Here is a 23,219-nt window from a genome sequence, read left to right on the forward strand (position 1 = left end):
ACAATATTATCAATCCTGCATTTGTAACAGATCTAGACGTATGAATGAAACTTCCGATCGTTACATCAAGTCAATGTCACCTTAAGTACACATGTTGGGGGGGGGGAGGGAAAGAGACGATTTGTGTTCAGGTATAAACTCTGCATCTGGGATGATCGATAGGGTTGTCACGGCCGAGGCAGTGTACGCATTACTGGCATGATGCAGCCTCGCTGGCAAATAAATTTATTCCATTTCCAGTGGCAAATGACTCCCGCATGGTGCTCTGGAGAAAACACGGATTTGATTCTGAGAATTTTAATTAACGTTTTACCGCTAAGATTAGTAATTATCTTAGTTGAATGATGAATCCCCTTGAGATGTAAAACTGTTTTTGTCGGTTGTAATTAAAAACAATTTTATTCTTATAAAATGGTAGTGTTGTTATCGCAATGTTTTTCCAATTTTTTTGTCCAGCTCCATTTAAAGAAAAATAATCATCTCTTCTAAAGGAAGGGTGTACTTTTGGTAGTTTCTCAACAAATTATTTACCTGACAAAAACTGACATACTGATAAAGAACACTGGAGAGTAGTTGATATTATAAAACATTGTTAGAAATGACCTTCTTTGAAGTAATGTAATTTTAAAGGATAGAACTACACATAGTTTAACTGGTCCTGCCGGCCAGTTGATTAAAAAAAGTACCCACCAGTTTTTGTTTTGAGAAAAACATTGTGAATTGGCTTTTGAAGGTTTACTCAGAAATTCTGAATATCGTTAGTTTCGGTTTTGAGAAGCCCTCATTTTATAAAAGGATGTTACACTGTCCGTTTTCTGAAGAGTACATTCGCGCAAATCCTTTTTTAGTTTCATGAAATGTTTAAATACTTAAGGGAAGGTGCGTTGTTTATAAGACCAGCTTGAACGGAAACAGCAACAAGTGATCTTTGCTGAAATTCATTTAAAATGCATGCGATCGATATTTAGGAAATTGAGTTCACATGAGAGTAAACAGATTTTGATAAAATAATCTGAATAATTTTAAGAATAACCCTCTCCCGTTCTTTCAGAAATATTCGCAATAAGTCCCCATAACGTCGTCACTCAAGTTGCATTATTTGTGGGAGCTCTGTTTTGTATATAGCCGCTTTGTTGCGATAACAAAGAAACCTCCAACAAGTGATGTCAAAGTATTGTCATTTTGACGTTCACTGTCAGCAGCAGAAGTGTAGTATATTTTCAAAAGCTTGAGCTTGGGGCAAAAATCGTTGGGCAAAAATTGTTGAGCAATAATTCTGAAAAATTCAAAATTGTAAAAAAATAACGGTTACAATTAAATGGCAAACAAGCATATTGTAAGGACGTTGTAATTTCGTTGCTCAAATACATGTAGCTGTTCAAGAGAATGCATTAATTCCGAATTAAAGGCAGTGGACACTATTGGTAATTTTCACAGACTAGCCTTCACAGTTGATGTATCTCAACATATGCATAAAATAACAAACCTGTGAAAATTTGAGTTCAATCCATCATCGATGTTGTGAGATAATAATGAAAGAAAAATAACCCTTGTCACACGAAGTTGTGTGCGTTTAGATGGTTGATTTCGAGACCTCAAAAACTTGAGGTCTCGAAATCAAATTCATGGAAAATTACTTCTTTCTCGAAAACTATGGCACTTCATAGGGAGCTGTTTCTCACAATGTTCTATACCATCAACCTCTCCCCATTACTCGTCACCAAGATAAGGTTTAATGCCAATAATTATTTTGAGTAATTACCAATAGTGTCCACTGCCTTTAAACCTACACTTGAAAATACATGCTTGAATGGAAAGGAATTGTCAATCATTTTGATTGTTGAAGAGTTCATTTCATTCAATCAGACTCACTAGTTTCATGAAACATAAATAGACCCGGTGCATCATTGATTTGGAGGAAGAGTACATTCAATCCAATCCAATCTTTAAATACCCCTCCCCCTTTAAAAAGTCATAAATAATTAAAGCGTAACCTACATTTTCACAAGGTCACCATCAAACACAAATCGTACTCTGGAATTCAACCCGTGTCGATATTGCTCCCTCATTATCATCTACCAAACGCATTTGACGTTTCGAAAACGTCCATCAATTTTATACCTTCACACCTTTGGCCGTCAGATCTATCCAGCGACACAGCCCAGCCATTTGTCATTCTCCGCAGGTTTAAATTACTCGATGGAACTGACAAACGGCTCCCGTTGAAGAACAAAAAAAGTGCTGCTGCATCCTCATCAAGTATTCCATCCCAGGGCTATCATTTTGGCACCCCGAAATAGAAAACTTTTCCTTGTACCTTGGAACGTGGTGAAAAGGTCATTCCGAAGTAACAGGTTTTTTTTTACGTTTGTCGCGAACCCGGTAAGATAGATCGTGTCGGTTTGTGTTTCAGGAACACTCGCCAATTAATGGCACGTTGCAGGATTTTATACAAATAGTTTGTCTTGCATCTGATGGCAGAGTTGTAAGAAATTCAGCCACCTTGGCAGGGCGTAAATTCAAATATTTTGTTGAGGGATTAACAATGAGCCGGAGGGGGGGGGGGGGGGCTCCTTCAGGGTTAGTCCGTCATCTCTACCCACACCCCCTTTTTCAAGTGATGCCCATCCGAGATTATCCAGATAGTTGTGGTGTCTTGATACATTAAATGTCAATTGCCTGACGTGACCTAGATTAAGTTCACAGTTTTCTCAAAGCATGCAAAGTGCTGCATTTAGTTCATTAGTTTGTACATTTGGCTTCAAACATGCATCGGGTATAATTAATTTTCACGATAGACGCTCTTAAATGAAATATCTCTTTAAGGGCAGTCTAGAGTAATCAATGTAAGCTTAGATTTAGATTTTAAAATTTTGTTTATATGGTTCGGTCTAACCCACCCACCCCAGGTTTCAATTTTTAGATATTAATATAGCTGACTAAATTAACGCCTCAATTGGAACAGATTTTTTAAATCAATGTTCTCCCGAAGCTCAAAAGGACAGTGGTCTGGGGGCAAGGGACGACGTCTTGAAGCTTATGTTATTGACGACGAAATATAAACTCTTTGTACGAGAATGACTCTTGCTGTAAGGGTGGGTGTTATTAACAGATACTTTGAGGGTAAAGGGGGCATTGGCCCCCGGTTAGCTGGGTCATTGCTCTTGAAGCCTCTTATCAGACCCCACTCCAACATCCAAGATATATCCCCATGCTCTGATTGATAGATATAATTATCACACGATAATTCCATTGTGTGGCTTAGCGGAGTACGAGGGTGGGAGCAAAAAATGCTAAGCGGGTAAATCCACCTAGCAGTTATCCCTCATTGTAATCTGGGTTACCAGTGAAAAGTGCGTGTTGGGAGACCTTGACTGGTTGTCTGTTTGATATCTGCTTAACACCAATAAAAAATCACTCAGCGTGGATTGTAGAGTAGCTCGGGCGATATTCACCCTGGGGGCATTGCCGCCCGGGAAGATCTGGATACCCCAGTATGTAGAGCGATGCCACGATAACCTTTCCCTCTGGCAAGGAGGGTAGCTAGCCTCTTACACTTCCCCCCTAAGGGCCTCCACGGCCCCCACGACTTGAGGGGAGAAGAAGGGGGTAGAGAGAGAGAGAGGGAGGTGAAGGGTGGCTTTTGAGGAGGGGGGGGGAAGAAACCGAGAGGAAAAAAGAAACAGGTCACTTGTGTCACTAACCCCCCTAAGGCCTGTCCCCATCATTTACCCTCACATCGCGCTCGCTCGACGCTGCCCCGAGATTGATTTTATGTTGATTCTAGGAAACACCACACTTGTTTTCTGGGTTCCTGACCTTTCCCTTTGTAGGTAGGTGAGACTGTCTGGTCGTGTTTGGGTGTTTTTTTTATGGCCAGACGGTGGTGTAGTCTCGGCCTTGGGCTTGTTTCTTGTAAAGTCAGCTCGGAGAGTCAAGGCTTGCTTTAGGTTTGAGATTGCGCTGTTAATTTAAGCGTGAGTGGTTTGCTTTGTTGGTCCGGTTTAATCAAGGTTCATTTATCTTTCGCAGTCAAACAAAAAATACATAGCGCTCAAAGAAGATCAATACTGAATTAATATCAAGAACTATATTGAGTCCCCACACTACCTGCCCAATTTCTAACCCTCAAGCACTCCACAGAGCCACGGTGAACATCAACTGCCCCGTTCGCTCGGCGAGTGCAGAAGTCGGTGGTTGGAGTAACCCTCCTCGATCATCCCTTGCACCAAGAGAAGCATACACCCCTGGGCCAATTCCACCTTCTTCAATTGTCCAAACCTTTGGTCTACTTCATACCTCCAGAAATTCATCTTAGCCAGCCCTCACTCCAAACCTTCAATCTTCACTAAACCTCAAGAAGGTCATCTTAGCTACATCAGTCCGATCTCCCCGTCAGGTTACTCTTTCCCGACCCTTCATACCGACCAAAACACCCCCTTATTATTCATGTATCGTTCCGAGGTTGCATTAAATCATCTACCCCCTACTGTACCGGCCCGCCTCGGCTCAAATAGCCTATCCTCACCCCCATTTTTTTTCTTTCGGACTTGCCACACGCCTTGGGCACTCTTGAGGTTCATCCATGAATAATTGATGAGCGTCAAACGTGTGGAAAACATACCCGCAAAGGTGTTGAGAAGTCTAAACTAGGTGCGAATACAGCCCCCCTTCATAAACATGTATCATTGGTGATGGCCTTGCGGGGGTTTCTGTGGAATATTCACGACAGTTGAACACTTGTTCTTTTTCCTGTTTTTTTTCTTCTTTCTGTTTTCGAGGAAGGTTAGGTTTGAGAAGGAGGGAGGGGGTGGGTAAAAATGAAACTAGAGTTGATTGAAATTGACGTCTGAATAGTAAATGAGGATCTCAGAGAAGTATGAAAAAATGATTTTGACAAAAAGGTCAATTTGAGAGTCCAAAATATTCAAGAATAATAAGAATATTTTATACAAAAAGAACATCTGACACCTTTGGGTGGAGATCCGATAACAACAACAAATATTCTTGATTATTTTCTTCTGGGGGAGTTGGCAGCCCAAGATGTTGTGCTTCTTAAAAATCATTTACAAAAAATGTTTCTCTCTTTATGGTACTCATTGAAATGTTATTCCATACATATTCACAAATTGTCAGTGTTTTCAAAACAAATGACCCTTTTGAGATTTGCGTTTTACACTGTGCTTAGGTAATGGTCCTAGCCTGGTAATGACCCCTGAACAAAAATTTTGTAATTTCTACCTGGAAGCTTACTTGTTATCGCTAATTTGATTTGATTTGATTTGATTTGATTTGATTTGATTTGATTTGATTTGATTTGATTTGAAATGGTTTATTTACAATGTATCCACGTCCAGAGTCTGAACAAAAACATTTGTTCAGTAAAAACATTTGTACAGTGTACACATTTCTATGGTAAAAGAAAGTTGGTAAAAAATTGTTAAGACTATTGCTAAACTAGTTTGACAATTGTCCTTTATTTAGGTCAAAATTTTGATAAAGAAGAAGTTATATTTTAACATAATTTGGGTGTTTTCCCAGGTTCTAGCTTAGCCTACTTTTCTGAACTTTGTGATTTCCTGCTGACAGGTTGTTGTGTTTTGGTGTTTTATTTTTAACTGTTTATGATTCGCATTTTGCCATCTGGATTGACTCTCGAGGTAAATAGTTGACTTGGAATTTGTGGAAGGGAAATGGTGAGCCATCATGGAGTACTGTTTAAGGTCGTTGTGGCCCTCTAGTGCTGAGATTTGGCCAGTGGCTCAACTGAAAAATACTGCTTGACAAATTTCTTTGCTTTGCAAAAATTGAGTGGGGCACCAGGCATATTACTGTAAACTGAATTTAATTTTAGCTGGTATACTGTTTCTGTTGAGCAATACTTTTCTGTGCTTAGCAAACTTTTGGCGTTTTAAGAAACCATTTTTATTGAGTTTTAATCCGTTATATGTAATCGTTACACATTTGTTTACCTTTCTATAACAACGAACAAGTAATGTTAATTCTGTTCAAGTTTTAGCATTTAATTTATCCATGATGATCTTTTTTCAAAACAGTCAGTGTGTAGGGTCAGTCGATTAAATTATGGTCTTTTTTGCAGCTGAAAACTTACACCTCCATGGGAAAAACACTGTATTTTTTCTCTTTCTAGACTCCTAATTTATTTTATTTATTAGCTTTGATTTTTTTAATTTTTGGATTATTCTCCCTGAAAAAGTATCCATGATTATTTGCAATTCAAACGATAAAATCTCGGTACCAAGTTCATGCTATCTCTGCATGAATAATAAGTTTTGTGAGTCGCTTACCGATGTGGGGCACTGGAAAACATTAGGAGTGAAAATACAATTTTCGTCTTGTTTATTTATTAGCTTCCTTTTTTTCCCTTTTTTAATTTACAAAATTGATATTAATCCAAAGGAATTTAATTTCTATTTAAAGGATGCATTGTTTGTTAACGGGTCTATGTACTTTTTGTAGGACAAAAAACACAATGTCCACAGATTTTACACAACTTGAAGATAATGATGGTAGAAAGCTTCCCTGAAAATATTACTTGCTGAGGTGCTGTAGTTTTTGAGAAATGAGTAAAACAATGTCATGAAAATAATTGTCATCTCGGTGATCATGAGACGAAAACTATTTTAGCATCTAAACAAATATTTTCATGACATTTTTCATTTCTCAAAAACTACAGCACCTCAGCAAGTAATATTTGAAGGTAAGCTTTCTACTATCATTATCTTCAAATGGTGTAAGTTTGATGTAAATCTGTGGACATTGTGTTTTTTATCCTACAAAAGTACACATGCCCTTTAATATTGTTACACAGGACTGGTTAGGATAAAAACATTGTTTATTTGTTTTTGTCTGAGAGCTTACTGATTACAAAAATCATTCTAGAACTATTTTTCTGTCAAATATTTCCCTCTGAAATTAAGTCATTTTCAAGAAAACTGTATACGGAAACCTATAAAAAAAAGGAGAGTTTGATTGATTTCAACCAAATTTAAGGGCAAGGTGTTGACATATTAAAAATTGTGCCTGAGGGCAAGGCTACTTTCATTTTGTAAAGGGCACACTACCATCGTCACACCTTTTTGCCTTTATGATCAGGCGTTGAATTTCATCCATAAGAGGGAAATGCCAAATTTATTTTCCAAAGGGCACTTCCATCGAAAATCTTAAAGTCTATGAGAATCCTTTGAAGGGGCACTAGGGCCAAGACCAGGGCATTGGGAACCATCATGGCCTCTGTGGAATTCAACGCCTAATTTTTATTCATTTATGGTTCAGAGTCCTTAATTGACAGACAAATGGTCAAAACCTGTTATATTTACAGTCGGTAAAACATGTTAAACAACCAAACACTCGGAACATGTCTGAACGAACGATGCGCCTGCAAGTTTTGATTAGTCTAAGGCAATTAAAGCCATTGGACCCTTTCGGTAAACAGTGTTGTCCAAGGCCCACACTTTGTGTACCACAACTTCTATATCAAATAACAAACCTGTGAAAATTTAGGCTCAATCGGTCATCGGAGTCGGGAGAAAACAACGGAAAAACCCACCCTTGTTTTCGCGCGTTCGCCGTGTCATGACATGTGTTTAAAATAAATCCGTTATTCGCGTTAATGAGAATTTATATTGTTTTGCTGTTTTCTCAAAAAGTAAAGCATTTCATGGAATAATATTTCAAGAGAAGTCTTTCACCATTTGCCTTCTGTAAACCCTGTAAGTTATTTGTAAATGTGTGAACTTTTATTTTATTTTTCTGAACCGAAAGGGTCCAATGGCTTTAATGCTGTCTCGGGGTCCAGCTTATCATCCTACGCCCCCACATGACATAGATTTTGTTTTGCTCCATCAAATAAAGAAAACCTGTAAGTAGATGCAGGGCCCCAAGTCAATATGTCTTTCTAAACCGACCTTATTTCAGGGCAAGACTTGTCGATAATGTGCAGACATTGGCTGTCAGTGCCGTCTGTGAAAGTGTCATCGTTTTGTAAAAAGTTCCTTCCAGTGGATTATTGTTCGGTCGTCTGAGTTTGTTATTCTCCCATTTCGAATCAATGGGACCGGAAGCGAGTCTTAGAAGGAAAAAGTAGTCTGGTGACTGTTTTTATCGGTGTGGGACGAGTGGTAGTTTTGATGGGAAGTGAATTTAGGGAACTTGACATTGATGCTAGAATGATCATGGTCAGTAGCTTTCTTTTGTTTGTTTGTTTGTTTGTTTGTTTGTTTGTTTATTTGTTGGGATTTTTGGTTTGTTTTATTGTTGTTTTAACCTCCATGATCATATGTGTGCAATTGTTTTTTTAGTAGCTGTAATAAGAAGTTATTATTATTATTATTATTATAAGTATAGACGGGGAGCAAGACATTAAAGTTAGTGGACACTATTGATATTTACTCAAAATAAGTATAGCATAAAACCTTACCTGGTAATGAGTAATGGGGAGAGGTTGGTAGTATAAAACATTGTGAGAAACGGCTCCCTCTGAAGTGACATAGTTTTCGAAAAAGAAGTAATTTTCCACAAATTTGATTTCGAGACCTCAGATTTAGAATTTGGGGTCATGAAATCAAGCATTTGATAGCACACAACTTCGTGTGACAAGGGTGTTTTTTCTTTCATTATTAGTTCGCAACTTCGATGACCAACTGAGCTCAAATTTTCACAGGTTTGATATTTTATGCATATGTTGAGATACACCAATTGAGATGACCAATAGTGTCCAGTGTCTTTTATGCTGAGTGTCCAGTGTCTTTAATGCTGAAAATATCGTTACAGAAAATATTGTTTCAGGCCTCCATTGAGGTGTATTAAATCAAAATTAAGAAACCCTCCCTTCTCCAAACCAAACTTAATGTGACCAAACTGGGACTAAAAGAAACAAGAGGTGTTCGGGCACATACTGCACAAACACCTACAAATGGTCTGGTACTGTTCTGTATATAAAGGAATCCGTTAGTCACAACTACTATTGAATCCATGGAACCTGAAAATACTTAAATTATTGAGGGACACTTTCCCCCATTTTTCCCTCCGTTGTTTTCTTTCCTGACCTTCCCCTTAACCTAATTCCTCAGCCGTTTTTCCCCAACCTCCTCTCTTGTACGACGACGTCAACGGGCACTTGGGGTAAACATTCTATTTATCATTGGCCTTGCGCCGCCGCGGAAGGTGCAGTCACCATGGTAGGGTTGACTTCAGTACACTGCACTATTTCTCCCCCCTGTACTACGGTCGCCAGCCCTGTTCATCCCAGTGCCCTATCCTTGACTCTGAAACGTTAAGAAATAAAAAAACAAAACCCATAAAGAGAAGAAGAAGGGGAAAAACGTGAAGGACAAGGAAGAACAAAAAAATAACCCACTGTGAGTTCCCAACCGGTACTCCTTCTCATTGTCAAGGTTAACCAGTGCATATCACCGGCAACCGGTCTCCTGTAGCTCTTGTTAGTTTATTCCCCTTCTTTTCTCTCAACCAACCCCCCCCCCCTTCCATAATCAATTGTGCAGGGGTTTTTAGCTGCATTTATACGACTAGCGACCTACAGTGTGTAGAGTGAAGTGGGTCAGGAGGAGGAGGAGCTACGAGTTGTATGGCAGCGGAGTCTGTGTAGAGCATTGACCGGCGGGAAAGAGTACGTTGTGCTTGAACCACTTTTTTTTTTTCTTCTCTCCTGCGCTTTTTTTTCTTTTTTCGCTGGTTTTTTTTTTAATCTATTGACTCGCTGCTGTTAAAAATCCACGTAGACCACGATTCCGGCGGTTGTAATTTGGTTGTAAATGGAATGAAATTTTTAATTTATCAGAAATAATATCGAGAGAGATAACGGTTCTTACCTAATATCGGCGTTGTTTAATTTTAGATTAATTTTTTTTATTTTTATGCAATTATCGGTTGGAAGGGGCAAGGCTGTTTGAGGGATTTTTGGTTACTTTTCGACACAGAGATGTTGTTGCCGTTTGATGAAGCAAGGGGAAGAGATATAAGGGCTTTGGGAGGGAAATCTGGAATAGCTTTAGTAGAATGGAAGCTGTACTGGCCCCGAAAGCATTTAAGCACAAGAACTTGCTAAGCACAGAAAAACCTGGCTTAACAGAAACTTGTTATCTGCCAACATTTAATGAAATGAACATTATTGCGACTGAGCCCCACTCAATTTTTGTTTAGCACAGAAATTTTCCAAGCGGTATTTTCTGCTAACATCTTTATGAAATTGAGCCCTAGCTGTTTCCAATATCATGAGACTGTTAGGCATCTGAATTTGCTAATGCTTTGAAAATACAAATCTTTCTGAGTAGAAGTAGGTTGCTCGTCAAAATAAAGATCTTGTAAGGAACATTGCGTGTGGTTGGTTCCTTTCCTTACTAAGGAATTCTTTACTAAAACGTGATGCACTATAAACAGCTGCAGTGCTTCTCCTTAACAAGTATGATTGTATTGCCGTTCATGTTTGTAGTAATTACCAAAGGTATCCTGGTGTTTACTCAAAATAATTATTAGCATAAAACATTACTTGATACAAGTAATGGTGAGAGGTTGATAGTATAAAACACTATGAGAAATGGTTCCCTCTGAAGTAACGTAGTTTTCAAGAAAGAAGTAATTTTCCATGAACTTGATTTCGAGACCTTAACAACAAGTGATAAGGGTATTTTTTTTCTTTCATTATTATCTTGCAACTTCAAAGACCAATCGAGCTCAAATTTTCACAGGTTTGTTATTTCATGCATATGTTTAGATACACCAAGTGAGCAGACTGGTCTTTGACACTTACCAATAGTGAGTGTCTTTACACACAAAAAGTACCGAGGCACGACTTTGTTGAGCATTATTTTCTGCTTTTAAGCAGCTCTGTGAAATTGTGCCCAGCTCTGAGAATTTTTGCCCAGATTGTCTGGCTATACCAAGCGATGAGAAAACCAGTTGAAATCCAACAACCAACAGTCTAACAACATAATTGATGCGATAACTGCCATCACAAACATATATTCAAAAAGAGGGTTTTTTTTCATATTTTGCGTTACACCATTCATCAGTGAATGGTTTGCCTTGATGATGGCCCCACAATAACCTTCACGGAATGCCACCCTACTTTCATTCAGCAAACAATCGTGAACTTGCTTCATTTCCCCCCCCCCCACCACTACCTGCGTCCTTGACACTGAAAAGCACTCTATACAACTACAGGGCCATGCCCAGGTCAGCAGTTTTGAGCTAGTTGTGTAGCGACTTTGTCATTGATGAATAGGAATTGACCACAAAAAGCTCAAGCAATGGAAACAAAAAAACTCCCATTTATTTCAATATTTTCTTGTTTTGTCCTGTTGAAATTAAACCTTTTTCTTTGAAACCTTCTGTGTTTTGAAAAGATATACAGTCAATTTCAAAAGCATTTAGTTTGCTCTCTTTTTAAAAGCACTGGACACTATTGGTAATTACTCAAAATAATTATTAGCCTAAAACATTACTTGATAACGAGTAATGGGGAGAGGTTGATAAGTAGAAAACATTGTGAGAAATGGTTTACTCTGATGTAATGTAGTTTTCGAAAAAGAAGTAATTTTCCACGAATTTGATTTAGAGACCTCAGATTTAGAAATTGAGGTCTTGAAATCAAGCATTTGAAAGCACACAGCTTTGTGTGACAAGGGTGTTTTTTCTTTCATCATTATCTCGCAGCTTCGACGACCGAATGAGCTCAAATTTTCACAGGTTGTTTTGCATATGTTGAGATACACCAAGTGAGAAGACTGTGCTTTGACAATTACCAATCGTGTCCACTGACTTTAACGTAGAGCAAAACCACACCACACAGAAAATAGAGCTTCTATGCCCAGCATGCAGACATGTAAAAAAACTTGTATCGATGCAAATTGATTTTCTTTCAATTTGTAGAGATCGAGTACAGTTTGTTCATGTTGCCGTCAAATGTCACGATATTAGGCCGAGGTGTTTGACACCAACTGTTGATGATTTCATTTGAGAATTTACCCCCAAAAGTACAGGACGCACAGATCAGTCCTAACTAGAAAACAGCCCAACTCGCAAAAATGACATTTTGAGAAAAGCAGACGCAGAGATTTATAAGCTGTTTTGCTATAAAAATGGGACAAAGTGTAAAAGAGGCCTAAATAGGATATTCACATCCATAAATTGTATGCCTTTGAAACTTTGAAATGGAAAAACGCTCTCAATTTACTCAGAAATTATCTATCAGAAACCTGCAGGGCTCGATTTCACAAAGCAATAAAATCCATCGTCAGACAAATTGTCAGAATCACCATAGTGATTTGCATTGTGACATCACACTTTACTAAGTAACTACGATTGATTTTCAGTCAAGATCAATCGTAGCTCTTTGTGAAATAAGCCCCTGGTATGAACAAATTCACCACAGGTATTGTAGGTCAGACTACAAGGTACTGCACACCCCTGAATAAAGAAGAATGACCGCCAACATAGGGCTAGAAATCCTGCTCAAGTAAATTTTCCTCTGTTCAACCTCTGTTTTCCTCTGTTACAAAAACTTTACCAAGTCAGTTTCCCTTGTGGTTAATTGCCAGATACATCCACATCCAGATAATCAGTGCAGGCCCTGATACTTCACAGAGGCAACAAAGGCAATTGTCTCCATGCTCCTTGGTCATGTTGGTGCCCTTGAAATGTTTTTTGTTTGTTTTTAAGGTTTTTTTCTTTCAGGAAGGCGATTGCCTCCATGCCCCCTTGTCATTGCCTTGGTCATGTTGGTGCCCTCAAAATGTTCCAACAGAAATTTACAATTTCCCCAAAGAATGACAAAAATGCCTTGGTGCCCTTGCCCTTTCAAAAACCAAGCCCTGTAGTGTTATTATCCTTGTACAGGGTTGTAATGGTGGGAGAGAATATTTGTAACTGTACACCTCTTTGTAACATCCGCCTCACCTTTACCAACAATCCATCAGAACAAAAGACAACCTCTACCCTTTTAACAATCCACTAGTCAACCATGAACTTGAGAAATAAATTATCCCAGGGATTTATTTTTATTTGTTTTCAGGAAGTATGAGTTCATCCCGGTCATGAACAATAAACCCACCTGTTTTTGAAAAACCATTTAAATAGGAATGATGTACTTACATTGTTACGCTGCATGATTTTTATAGCTTTTTAGATACAGTAACAAACGACTGCACGTATGCAGAAATTTGCTGCTCTGTATGCAGAGTCTCATATGTCAAGGTTCACTAGCATTTTTTTATTTTAATACTTTTCAGGGTTCTCCAAATAAACTAGAAGGGGATATTCTCAGGCCTATAGACCTTTATCACTCTGTCACCATCTTGGTCATGTTCCCTGTTTCCAATATCAGTAATGAATGCTAACATTCAGTGCGCATGGCACCATACTATTATTTCGTCCAGTCTCAGTTTGGTTACAATGAGTTGGAATGGAGAAAGATCAAGATGAACACACCATGATAAAGGTCTATATAGGGCTTAATCTGGAGGTCAGTGGTTCAGATCCCGCTATAGTAATATTTTCTTTGCTAACAATATTTCCTTTTTCCCATTGGTTTGAAGGAGTGGTCTGTTTTCGGACTCCTCAGAGCGTAAGAGCAGCCTGGAGGACAGCACACTGGCCTCGTCATCGGGCTATTCCTTATTCAGCTACTCTTCACCATGGGCTGGAGGCAGCAAAGAAGGTAATAAAATAAATTTAAAATTGTTTTTTAATTGTTTACGTCATTTATTCCTTGTCATCAATGCATTTATTACATTTCTTGTGCCACTGCTAATGACAGAATTCTAACTGCCCAGTCTTTATGGGGCATGCTCGGTGGTTTAGCAGTTAAGACATACAGGCCAAGTTTTAGCACAGACAAATCTGCTTAGGGAGGCATCGTTGGCTTGTGCTTAAAGCGCTCACTCTGGTAATTTTTTTCATTCAGCAATTTACATTTCTTAAAAAATTAAATTTTTGATAAATAAACATCATTGGAAATTGTAACATTTGATGTATTATGGGGAGAGTTTGTCTTAATTTTTTTTTGTTCAACGATGAGATGAGTCAGTGGGGCAGCCATCTTGTTTCTCGTTGTTTCACGTCAATCATCAATGGATCCAAAGTGAGGTTGAAATGGCTGAAATAGTCAGTGCCTATTCTGGTACACTGGGTGCGCTCCTATTTATCAGTTCGGTTGTGCATTAGGGGAGTATGATACTGTTAAAACGGCAAAAGGGCAATAAAATATTCCCTGAATAAATTAAGGGTTGGAAGAAAAATTTAAACCAAATGTCAAAAACAGATGGTGACATTAAATGCGGTTGAGGATGTATTCATGAGCGCTTTTTATGGGTCTGCGTTACATTCACTGCAGTTTATGGGAGTTTTCTTGTTTTGTGTGTATACAATGGTACATGGGAAACCTTTGTTGTGAGAATTGTGGACGATTGTTTATGAATAGAGAAACCGTGCGCTGTGTCTTTGTCAAAATGAAAAAAGGGTCGTTTCAATCAAAAAGATTCTGGGGTTCTGCCTTATTCGTTTGCAACATTCAACTTTTCAACTCTTTGGAATATTCTCAACATTGCGATCGTATATACTTATTTGTTTTCATATTCTAAAGTTGCACCTGAATAAAATTCCTAATTATGGATATTTATGAAAAAACACTTGGCTTTGGTTAAAGACACTGGACACTATGGGGAATTACTCAAAATAGTTGTTAGCTTAAAACCTTACTTAATATTAAACTACATGTAACAATGGAGAGCTGTTGATGGTATAGAACATTGTGAGAAACGGCTCCCTCTGAAGTAACGCAGTTTTTGAGAAAGAAGTAATTCCTCACTAAAATATTTGAATTGAATTTGAGACCTCAGTTTTCTTCGTCGACCAATTGAGCTCACATTTTCCCAGGTTTGTTTTTTTATGCATATGTTGAGATACACCAAGTGAGAAGACTGGTCTTTGACACTTACCAATAGTGTCCAATGTCTTTTAAAAGGCTATGGCTAGATGAAGGCAGACTAGCCCAAGTCGTAGCCGTATCAAGCCATTCAGACATGACCCCTGCATTATGAACAAAACCTGCTGAAAACGTCACAGCAAGAATTGCTGCGTTCGGACATAGCTAGTAACTGTGGCGATTGAGTAAATTCGATGCAGCTGACTGGCACTGCATAAACCATGCACGAGGAACCGTCGTCCCACTCGGCCGCGATGGAGCATGGCCCGGGGGCGACCAAGACGCCGTGACGAGGCTGTGACAAACAGTGAAAAACGGTTTCTCACACACCTGGGCTGGTTCAGCTCCATCAAACACACCAGTAAAATTATTCGTCTGACCCAGTATTTACATAGTCCTAAAAATTTGTCGCTGTAAATCATATTCATGGAACAATTTATTTAGGAAATAAGTTCTCTTTAAGTAATCTTAGTTCCGTGAAACACACCAGTTTTTTTTTTACCATTCGATTGTTTTAATACTATATAAATGTAGATTTTTATACAATATAAAATATTTGGCTGTGCTCCGTGGTCATAATGGGTTGATGTGGCTGGCAGCCAAAGGCGCCCTTGCATGCCTGCTTCTTGAACATGTTGTATAGCCGCATCCTTCGCAATTCAACTCTTAGATGATAAGCCCCCCAAATTATTATAACCAACCTGTGAAATTTTCATTTTATAAAGGTGAAAGCGTTTTTTAGATTTGCCAAAAATCTGAAGCGGTTATGCCCATACAGGAAGAACAATCAGTATTGGAAACACAATGTGAGAATTGTATCCAACAGGAATGCTTCTCAGATTGAAACTTGGGAATCAAAACTTATTTAGTTTTCCATAACCACTTCAAACTGAAATGCTTTATACTATCGGAAGCTGCCGTAGGCTTCTAACATATAACCATGTCAGTTTTGATTGTCTTTACCGAACATTTACCGAAGGTATACCCTTGCCTTGAAAAGAAATTCTTGGGGAAAAAAACGTAAATAATGTTTTGATTGCCAGTTATTTTAAGAGCGATAGTTCTTCCCTTTAAAAAAAAAGGAGGTCAATAAGTAGGTATTTGATTCCCAGTCGCACATTTAATGTGTCAGTCCAACCATCGTCCACATTAATGTGTCAGTGGAACAATCGACCCACCAGTTTGGGCAGACACTGTCTCCCTGAAGATGGGTAGCAAAACATGGTGACAACTAAAAATCATGGACAACCAAAGACGTTTCAACTCGAAAGATTGACGGGTAGTAATGAATGCAGTCATTGCTGGCGGTGGCTCCGTGATCAAATATAGGTTGCTCAAACGAAAATTTTCGTCTGACAATTTTAGGCGACATTTTCTGCCGGAAAGAATCGTATTTAAGGGAAGGTATACATTTGGTAATCACTCTTGAAATTAATGGCATTAGAAACTTACTTGGGTTATACAGTAGCTTTTGATTGTCCAAAGCATTTTAAGAACATTTTATTTTGAAGTAATGTGGTTAAGGAAAATAAATTTGTTTTTTATCCCTCAAGGTTTGAATCTGAGAAACATTTCTGTTAGATGCGTTTTCTACATTCTTTGATAACTGTAATTTAACTGAGATTGATAATATTGCAAACAAAATTATGTTAGTTCATGAATTGTTTTGTGTCATGTTAGACAAAAACATGGTCACCAAATACATGTAAGTTGGTTGTTTGGGTTGTTGAAATTTGTGGAAACAAGTCGTTCAGAGTTGATGTACTTTGTCCAGAAAACAATGATTTATATCCCCTTTAAGAAGATCACTTTATGTATGGAAAGATTATATTCGTTACCGAGAAAGCTGTAAACTGTCGCAGAGCACGAAGTGAAATTACCTGAATATTAAGAAATATACGGTCGACGGACAAACAGAACAAGATGAAGCTACGGAATGAAAGTTGATACTTCCTAGTTCTGAGCTATAAATAATCATTGAAAAAAGGGAAAGGTTTGCCGTCTATTTTTATTGAATTTTCATTACCAGTCAAGTCCTGTGTCTGTTTGTTGCCGAGTGTGTTTTTTAAGAGATTATTTTGTTTCTGATTTATTTGTGACAAATGCAAGTTTGACAAATTAGTGGGACTGGGTTTTTTTTGCCGTGAATCAGCAGGTTTTTTTTTTACAATGGCAGAACTTCATCTGGTCGGTGGTAAGAGAACACTTTTGCTGACTATAGCTGGCAAACAATTATGTGTAAGGTTAATCGTATTACTTAAAGGCGCTAAACACCTTTGGTAGTGTCAAAGACCAGTATTCTCACTGGCTGCATCCCATCATGAATAAAATAACAAACCTATGAGAATTTGAGCTCAAGTGGTCAATGAAGTTGCAAGAAAATACTGAAAGAAAAAAAACACCCTTGTTGCACTGAGAAAGGCTCCAGGCCTGAAATGTTTCTCAGATTCAAATATTCTGGTGAGAAATTATCTCTTTCTCAAAAACAATGTTACTTCAGAGGGAGTCTTTTTTCACAACATTTATTCTATTAACAGCTCCTCGTTGCTCGTTACCAAATAATTGTTTATGTCATTACAGGCCTGATACTTCACGGAGGCAACAAAGACGATTGCCTCCGTGTCCCCTGGTCATTGCCTTGGTGCCCTTGAAATGCTCCAGTATAAATTTACAATTTCCTCATAGGGTGTCCTTTTACCAAGAAGAAAATGCCTTGGTGCCCTTGCCCTTTCAAAAATGAAGTATACTGTATAGGCCTGCTAATAATCTGTTTAGTTATAACCAAATGTGTCCAGTGCCTTTAAAGGTAGGGTCCTACAATGTACTTCCACCAGCAAGGTCATTCACAGAAGGTGACGTTCCATCTATCTCCCGTCCCGCTCCCCGTCACCTTAGCGGCCAACAAGCTCATCTTGATGGATCTAATCGGCTTGTCAGGCCAAAACCTTAAGCAGTCTCGCACGGTCAGTTCAGTTTCCCCCCGTGGGGGTCAGTGCCTTTATCATCCCCCCAACCTCTCACCTCCGAGAAAGGAAATAAAAGAGATGACTTGAGGGGAAACGGAATGAAATCATTGTTCGTAGACAAAAATGGTAATCTCTTAAAAGGCTTCATTGTCAGAGTTTTTTGGGAGACTGCGTACAACATGTTTATTATTTGACAATATTGTATTACTTGAGCGTGGATGAAAGATGACCCCCTTGACTACAGCACTTCAAGCATTCGTTTTTTTGCTAACGAGATGCACAGCTTTTCTTTCAAGACTTGTTTCTTCTTAAATTTTTGTTTGAGAAAACAGAATTAGCGGTTGCAAACAACTTACCAACCTATTTGACCGATGGTATAAATGCAACAAAAATAGTTAATGCCCTGACGTTTCGACCCTAGCAGAGTCTTTCTCGCTAAATGACAACACAACAAACATGAACAGGTAACTAGGTGAAACATAAGCAGTGAAGTTGAAATACATGATGGGGTTAGAAAGCATAAAGAAATAAAAACAAGGGGTACCAATGAATACGGGGGACAAGGAGGGGGTTGGGGTTGGACGGAAGACAACATTTATTCGCTCACAACAATCATTCTTAGCGGAAACATGTTACCTGCTGTCTTGTTACATTAAATGTTCACTCGTGACTGGCTCTCTGCGAAATGTATTAGGGAATCTACTGAAGTAATTTGACCTGATGTTAGTGTCCTCGCGTTCTCAATAACCTACTAAGCAAAAAGGGAAGTCTTGTATATCAAAAATAATTGTCTCAGCAGGGAACCAGTTGCTTGTCATACAATTGCATTGGAGCAGACTACCTGGGTTTTTTGCTGAGCACCAGCCACATTTCGTTGCATTGCATTGGAGCACTCTCGTAATCTTTTTTTTTGTGTAGCAGATTTTTTTCTTTGCCAAGCATGTTTTTTTTGCTGAGCATTTCGTGGAAAATCTGTATTTTTTAGAACTATAGTAGAAATATTGCAGTTTTCTTCTTTAATTTGAAACAAAATTATATAAAAACCTGAAATTTTTAGTTGTTCTTTGTTGACACTTAAAAAAGGGACCAATTTAATAAGGGATGTTGCGCTTGATTACACAAAGAGGAAAGATGGATCATATGATTCTGTATTCTAATGCCAAAAACTCATTCATTAATGAGAAATCCGTTACCTCCACTCCGTGTAGATGCACTGCGCAGGTAGGCTGAGTATTTATCGTTCAAATTGCACGAGAACTACGCGTTCTAAAAAAAATCGCATCCAACCTTTAAAAACCTCCAATGATGACAAATTTGACCCCAAAAACTTTCACGTAAGGGGCTGATGAATTTATTTACTGCCATCCTCCCCCCCCCCCCAAACCCAACCATCACTTGAGTTATTAACAACTCCTGTGAGATTGCCCCTTGGAAACGACAGCTCTTAAATGTTAACATCCACAAAAATCAGAGTTATCCGCTTCGGCCTCGGCAAGTGCAACAACCGCCAACACCAATCCTACGTGTTCTAATTTGAAATTACTAGAGCGTAAACTGTCAAGAGCGCCAGATCAAAGCCTTTCATCCCACACTGTGGAACGTTTTCAGATCAAAACGCGAGCCTTTTAAACCTGGTTAATTATTGTACCTGCCTGAGAACAAGAAATTATAATTTGATTCTGTTGCAGTTAGTGGTAAAAGGGAGAGTTTTGCATGAATCATATTCAACATGTTTTGATATGTGCATTGTCTAACTACTGTAATTGAAAAAAAAAAAAATGTTTTTGCAAACTGTGTGCCAACAAAAAGGACCTCTTAAAATAATGAACGGCTTGACTTTTCGACCCTAGCAGAGTCCGTCTGGAAGGTTTAAAACAAATGTTATTTTATTATCATTGTTTATTCGACCAAAACAACAGGAAATGTACAAAATATATACCGTACAACAGCACAAAATAATAAATATGTACAAAATAACATGAAAGGAAACACAAGAAATACACGGGTACAAACATCTTAAAAGGGCCTGTACAACTAACCGAGGACGAGAATGAGGACGAAAGAGTCTCGATATACAAACCTAAATTCTGTAATCTGAAGTTTTTGCACTATTTATACAAAATAGACTGCAAACTGTTGAACAATTGTGTACGACCCAGCAAAAACAACTTTTGTGGAAATTTTTTTCACAACCGGGAGTAAATTTTCTTGTCCCCTGCTCGGAAATCATTTCATCCTTTTTTCCTCTCTATTTTCTTCACTTTTCCAGGAGGACACAATCTGACTCCTTCCCCGTTCTCCAGCTCTCCCAGCTCGCCCCGTTCTCAGTCTCCGAGTGTCCAAGGTGGGCAGATGATGTCTAAGAACCTCGGGGGTCTGGGAGGAGGCCTTGGGTGGGGCGGTGAGCGTGGGGCGACTGCCTGGAGTAACCCCGCCCTGGGCAATCAGCTATCCAGCTCGCCAACGAGCGGTCTGCTTCCAGATTCTATTCAGGTACTTAACTTTATTTTATTTTGCAGGGATGTAATTTCTCCGTTTTTAACTGGAAATCTTTTTTTTTTTTTTTTTTTACCCACCTTAACAAGACATTTAACCATTATTACTTCATCCTTCAGATGCGACATAAACCTGTTGGTTCTATTTGTTGTGTAATACTCATAGGAGAACCCAGTTACACATATTGCTGAATGCGCCACAGCACCTTGTAAACCATTAGAAGATGCTGCATAAATGGGTCTCATGATTTAAAAACACAGCTCTACTTATCCTGTTAAAAACAAATTATTATTTAGCAACCCAGTTCATGTATCATTAAGAGAAGGGGTTTGCTACTGTGTCTATGGCATGGCTGTGGCAGGTTTCATCACATCACCGTGTAAAAACCCTTATAAAGTGCTTTGCGATGACACCAACAACTTTTTGTAGTATAGTTTGGATTTCAATAAATGGTTGTATTGGTTCTTCATGCCCCCCTTTTTTTGTCTTCACAGTCAATCTGGGCCACTCCTCTAGGAAGCTCCTCCTCCCACAAGCCATCCCCTCTGGAGGAATTGCTGAAGCGCCAGCAGATGACCGATCAAAGGTGAAGGAAACCAACAGAGGACTCCAAAGCAAGAGAAGCGAAAACAAAATAAACGGTAAGGAAATCAGAAAAAAACCAGCAGCGAGAGAGACTGTCATGGCGTGACAGAGTCTCATCTGTGTCTGTCACAGGGTGTGTCACCCTGTCTGTCACCGTGTCTGTGACTGGATATGTTGTGTTTGCATCAATATCCCCCCCTAAGCGGGCAAATGGCGCCCTCGTCTGGCAGCAGCGAGAGAGAAAACAAACACAGGAATCAACAACGCTTGAGATTTGATGTGTTTTTTTCTTCTTTTTCTGACGACAGACCACTTCATTCGGTTTAGATACATCAATTTTAAAAAGTTTTTTTTGTGTGTATGTCACTGCGGAAGGGGGGTAGGGGGGTTTGCGTCGTCAGGTTTGTCATACGGTCTGGCAGGGTGTCTATCACTGGATACGTCACCCAGTGCGTTGCTAGACGCAACCTGTTCACGAATGGTTTAAAACAACGTCGGCTTTAGTCATCGTTGCACTCACACAACTATATAGACAGTTTGCCAGTACATTGTGATGTATTAAAATGAACTGGTTCACTCTTACCCAGCTTGAACTGGGTTCATTTTTATCGAGAGTAATTTATTTCCACTTATTAAATTATTTGGTCAGCCATGTATTTTCAAAGCGGGGCTTTGTTACCAGCGTCGAGCGGAGTTAATAATTAACTATCTATTCTATTCTTTATTGAGACTAACAATAATTTGTTATGGGCGGGCTTGATAATGGTTTAGATTGGACACAACCGGGTCAAAACTAGAAGCTCCTTCGCAAGGATAACAGGAGAACATGCAGTTATACTTGAGACTTGAGTGCCGTTTTGTTGTGGTGCTCACGGGAAAATGCTACTTGTAGATATCGGGTGCATCACGAAGGCACTCTGCTACAGCCTGGACTTGCTTTTGTTCCACAGCCGTTTGTCTTGACAAAAAGGTGCTTGGGGGTAGATAAGGATAAACGACTGTATCGGTCATGCCTTGCTACGTCTCAAACCAGATAAATTGCATTGGTTGATAAAGTGGTGTCTCCCTAACCTGGATAACTTGCAATGGTTGATAGGTTAGCATCTCCATTACTTTGGATAACTTGCATTGGTTGATAAGTTAGTGTCTCCATAACTTGGATAACCTGTTTGGTTGATAAATTGGTGTCTCCATAACCTGGATAACTTGCATTGGTTGATAAGTTTGTGTCTCCATAACCAGGATGACTCGAATTGGTTGATAAGTTAGTGTATCCATAACCGGGATAACTTGAAATGGTTGATAGGTTAGCATCTCCATTACTTTGGATAACTTGCATTGGTTGATAAGTTAGTGTCTCCATAACTTGGATAACCGATTGGTTGATAAATTGGTGTCTCCATAACCTGGATAACTTGCATTGGTTAAAAAGTTTGTGTCTCCATAACCAGGATGACTCGCATTGGTTGATAAGTTAGTGCATCCACAACCAGGATAGCTTGCATTTGTTCATAAGTTAGTGTATCCATAACCGGGATAACTTGCATTGGTTGATAAGTTAGTGTCTCCATAACTTTGGATAAGTTATCTGCTTTCACCAGTGTGTGTTTTGAGTCTCGCTATGTTTTCCTTGCACCAATATAGTGGGTCATGACTATCTAACAGTAAATAGTTTAACCAGTTAGCCTTGTCTGATAGACACAAAACCAGGGTTTATGCTAGTTATGTTACTTTGTCATGTTGCAACTGGTTATAGGTCGGTTATGAATAATATAACAGTAAATCAGTTTAAAACCTGTTGATGCTGCAGAGGTTTAGAAATTAACCTGGATATATATGCTAGTTATTTCTTTGTCATATAGCAGCTTGTAAAGCTTGATTTAGGAATGATGACAATATCTGAAATGCCTAAAGAAGCAAAATAGTTTAACCAGGACTTAAGCCTACATTAATTATTACTTTGTCATATTGTAACCAGCTTAAACGAAATATTTCACATTTACTACAATCGTCTAAAATATCTAAACCAGTTTATGGTTAGTGAAATATCGGATTAACATATGTTGTGCCTCAATTTCTAAGTAAGTTAATAACTTAAATTTCCCTCTCTCTTTTTTTAGGTTAAGTACAATTGTTGATTACTGGTAGTTAGTTTAACTTAATCCATTTTGTTCAAGAAAGTATCTTAGGGTACCACTGGGTATTTCTAG

The 23,219-nt window shown here is 38.7% G+C and overlaps 1 protein-coding gene across 1 annotated transcript in view; it reads left to right on the top strand.

Moving 5' to 3' along the window:
- Positions 1-21,039, top strand: part of LOC117302984 (protein SMG7-like) — a 36,994-nt gene extending 15,955 nt beyond the window's left edge. The window contains exons 15-17 of the mRNA XM_033786995.1: positions 13,575-13,696; positions 20,198-20,421; positions 20,919-21,039. Of these exons, the coding sequence (XP_033642886.1) occupies positions 13,575-13,696; positions 20,198-20,421; positions 20,919-21,014 (442 nt within the window). The 3' untranslated portion in view covers positions 21,015-21,039. The remainder of the gene's footprint in view (positions 1-13,574; positions 13,697-20,197; positions 20,422-20,918) is intronic.
- Positions 21,040-23,219: the final 2,180 nt, after the last annotated feature.

Source organism: Asterias rubens, chromosome 19, assembly GCF_902459465.1.
Source record: "Asterias rubens chromosome 19, eAstRub1.3, whole genome shotgun sequence".
In the NCBI taxonomy this organism is placed as follows: Eukaryota; Metazoa; Echinodermata; class Asteroidea; order Forcipulatida; family Asteriidae; genus Asterias; species Asterias rubens.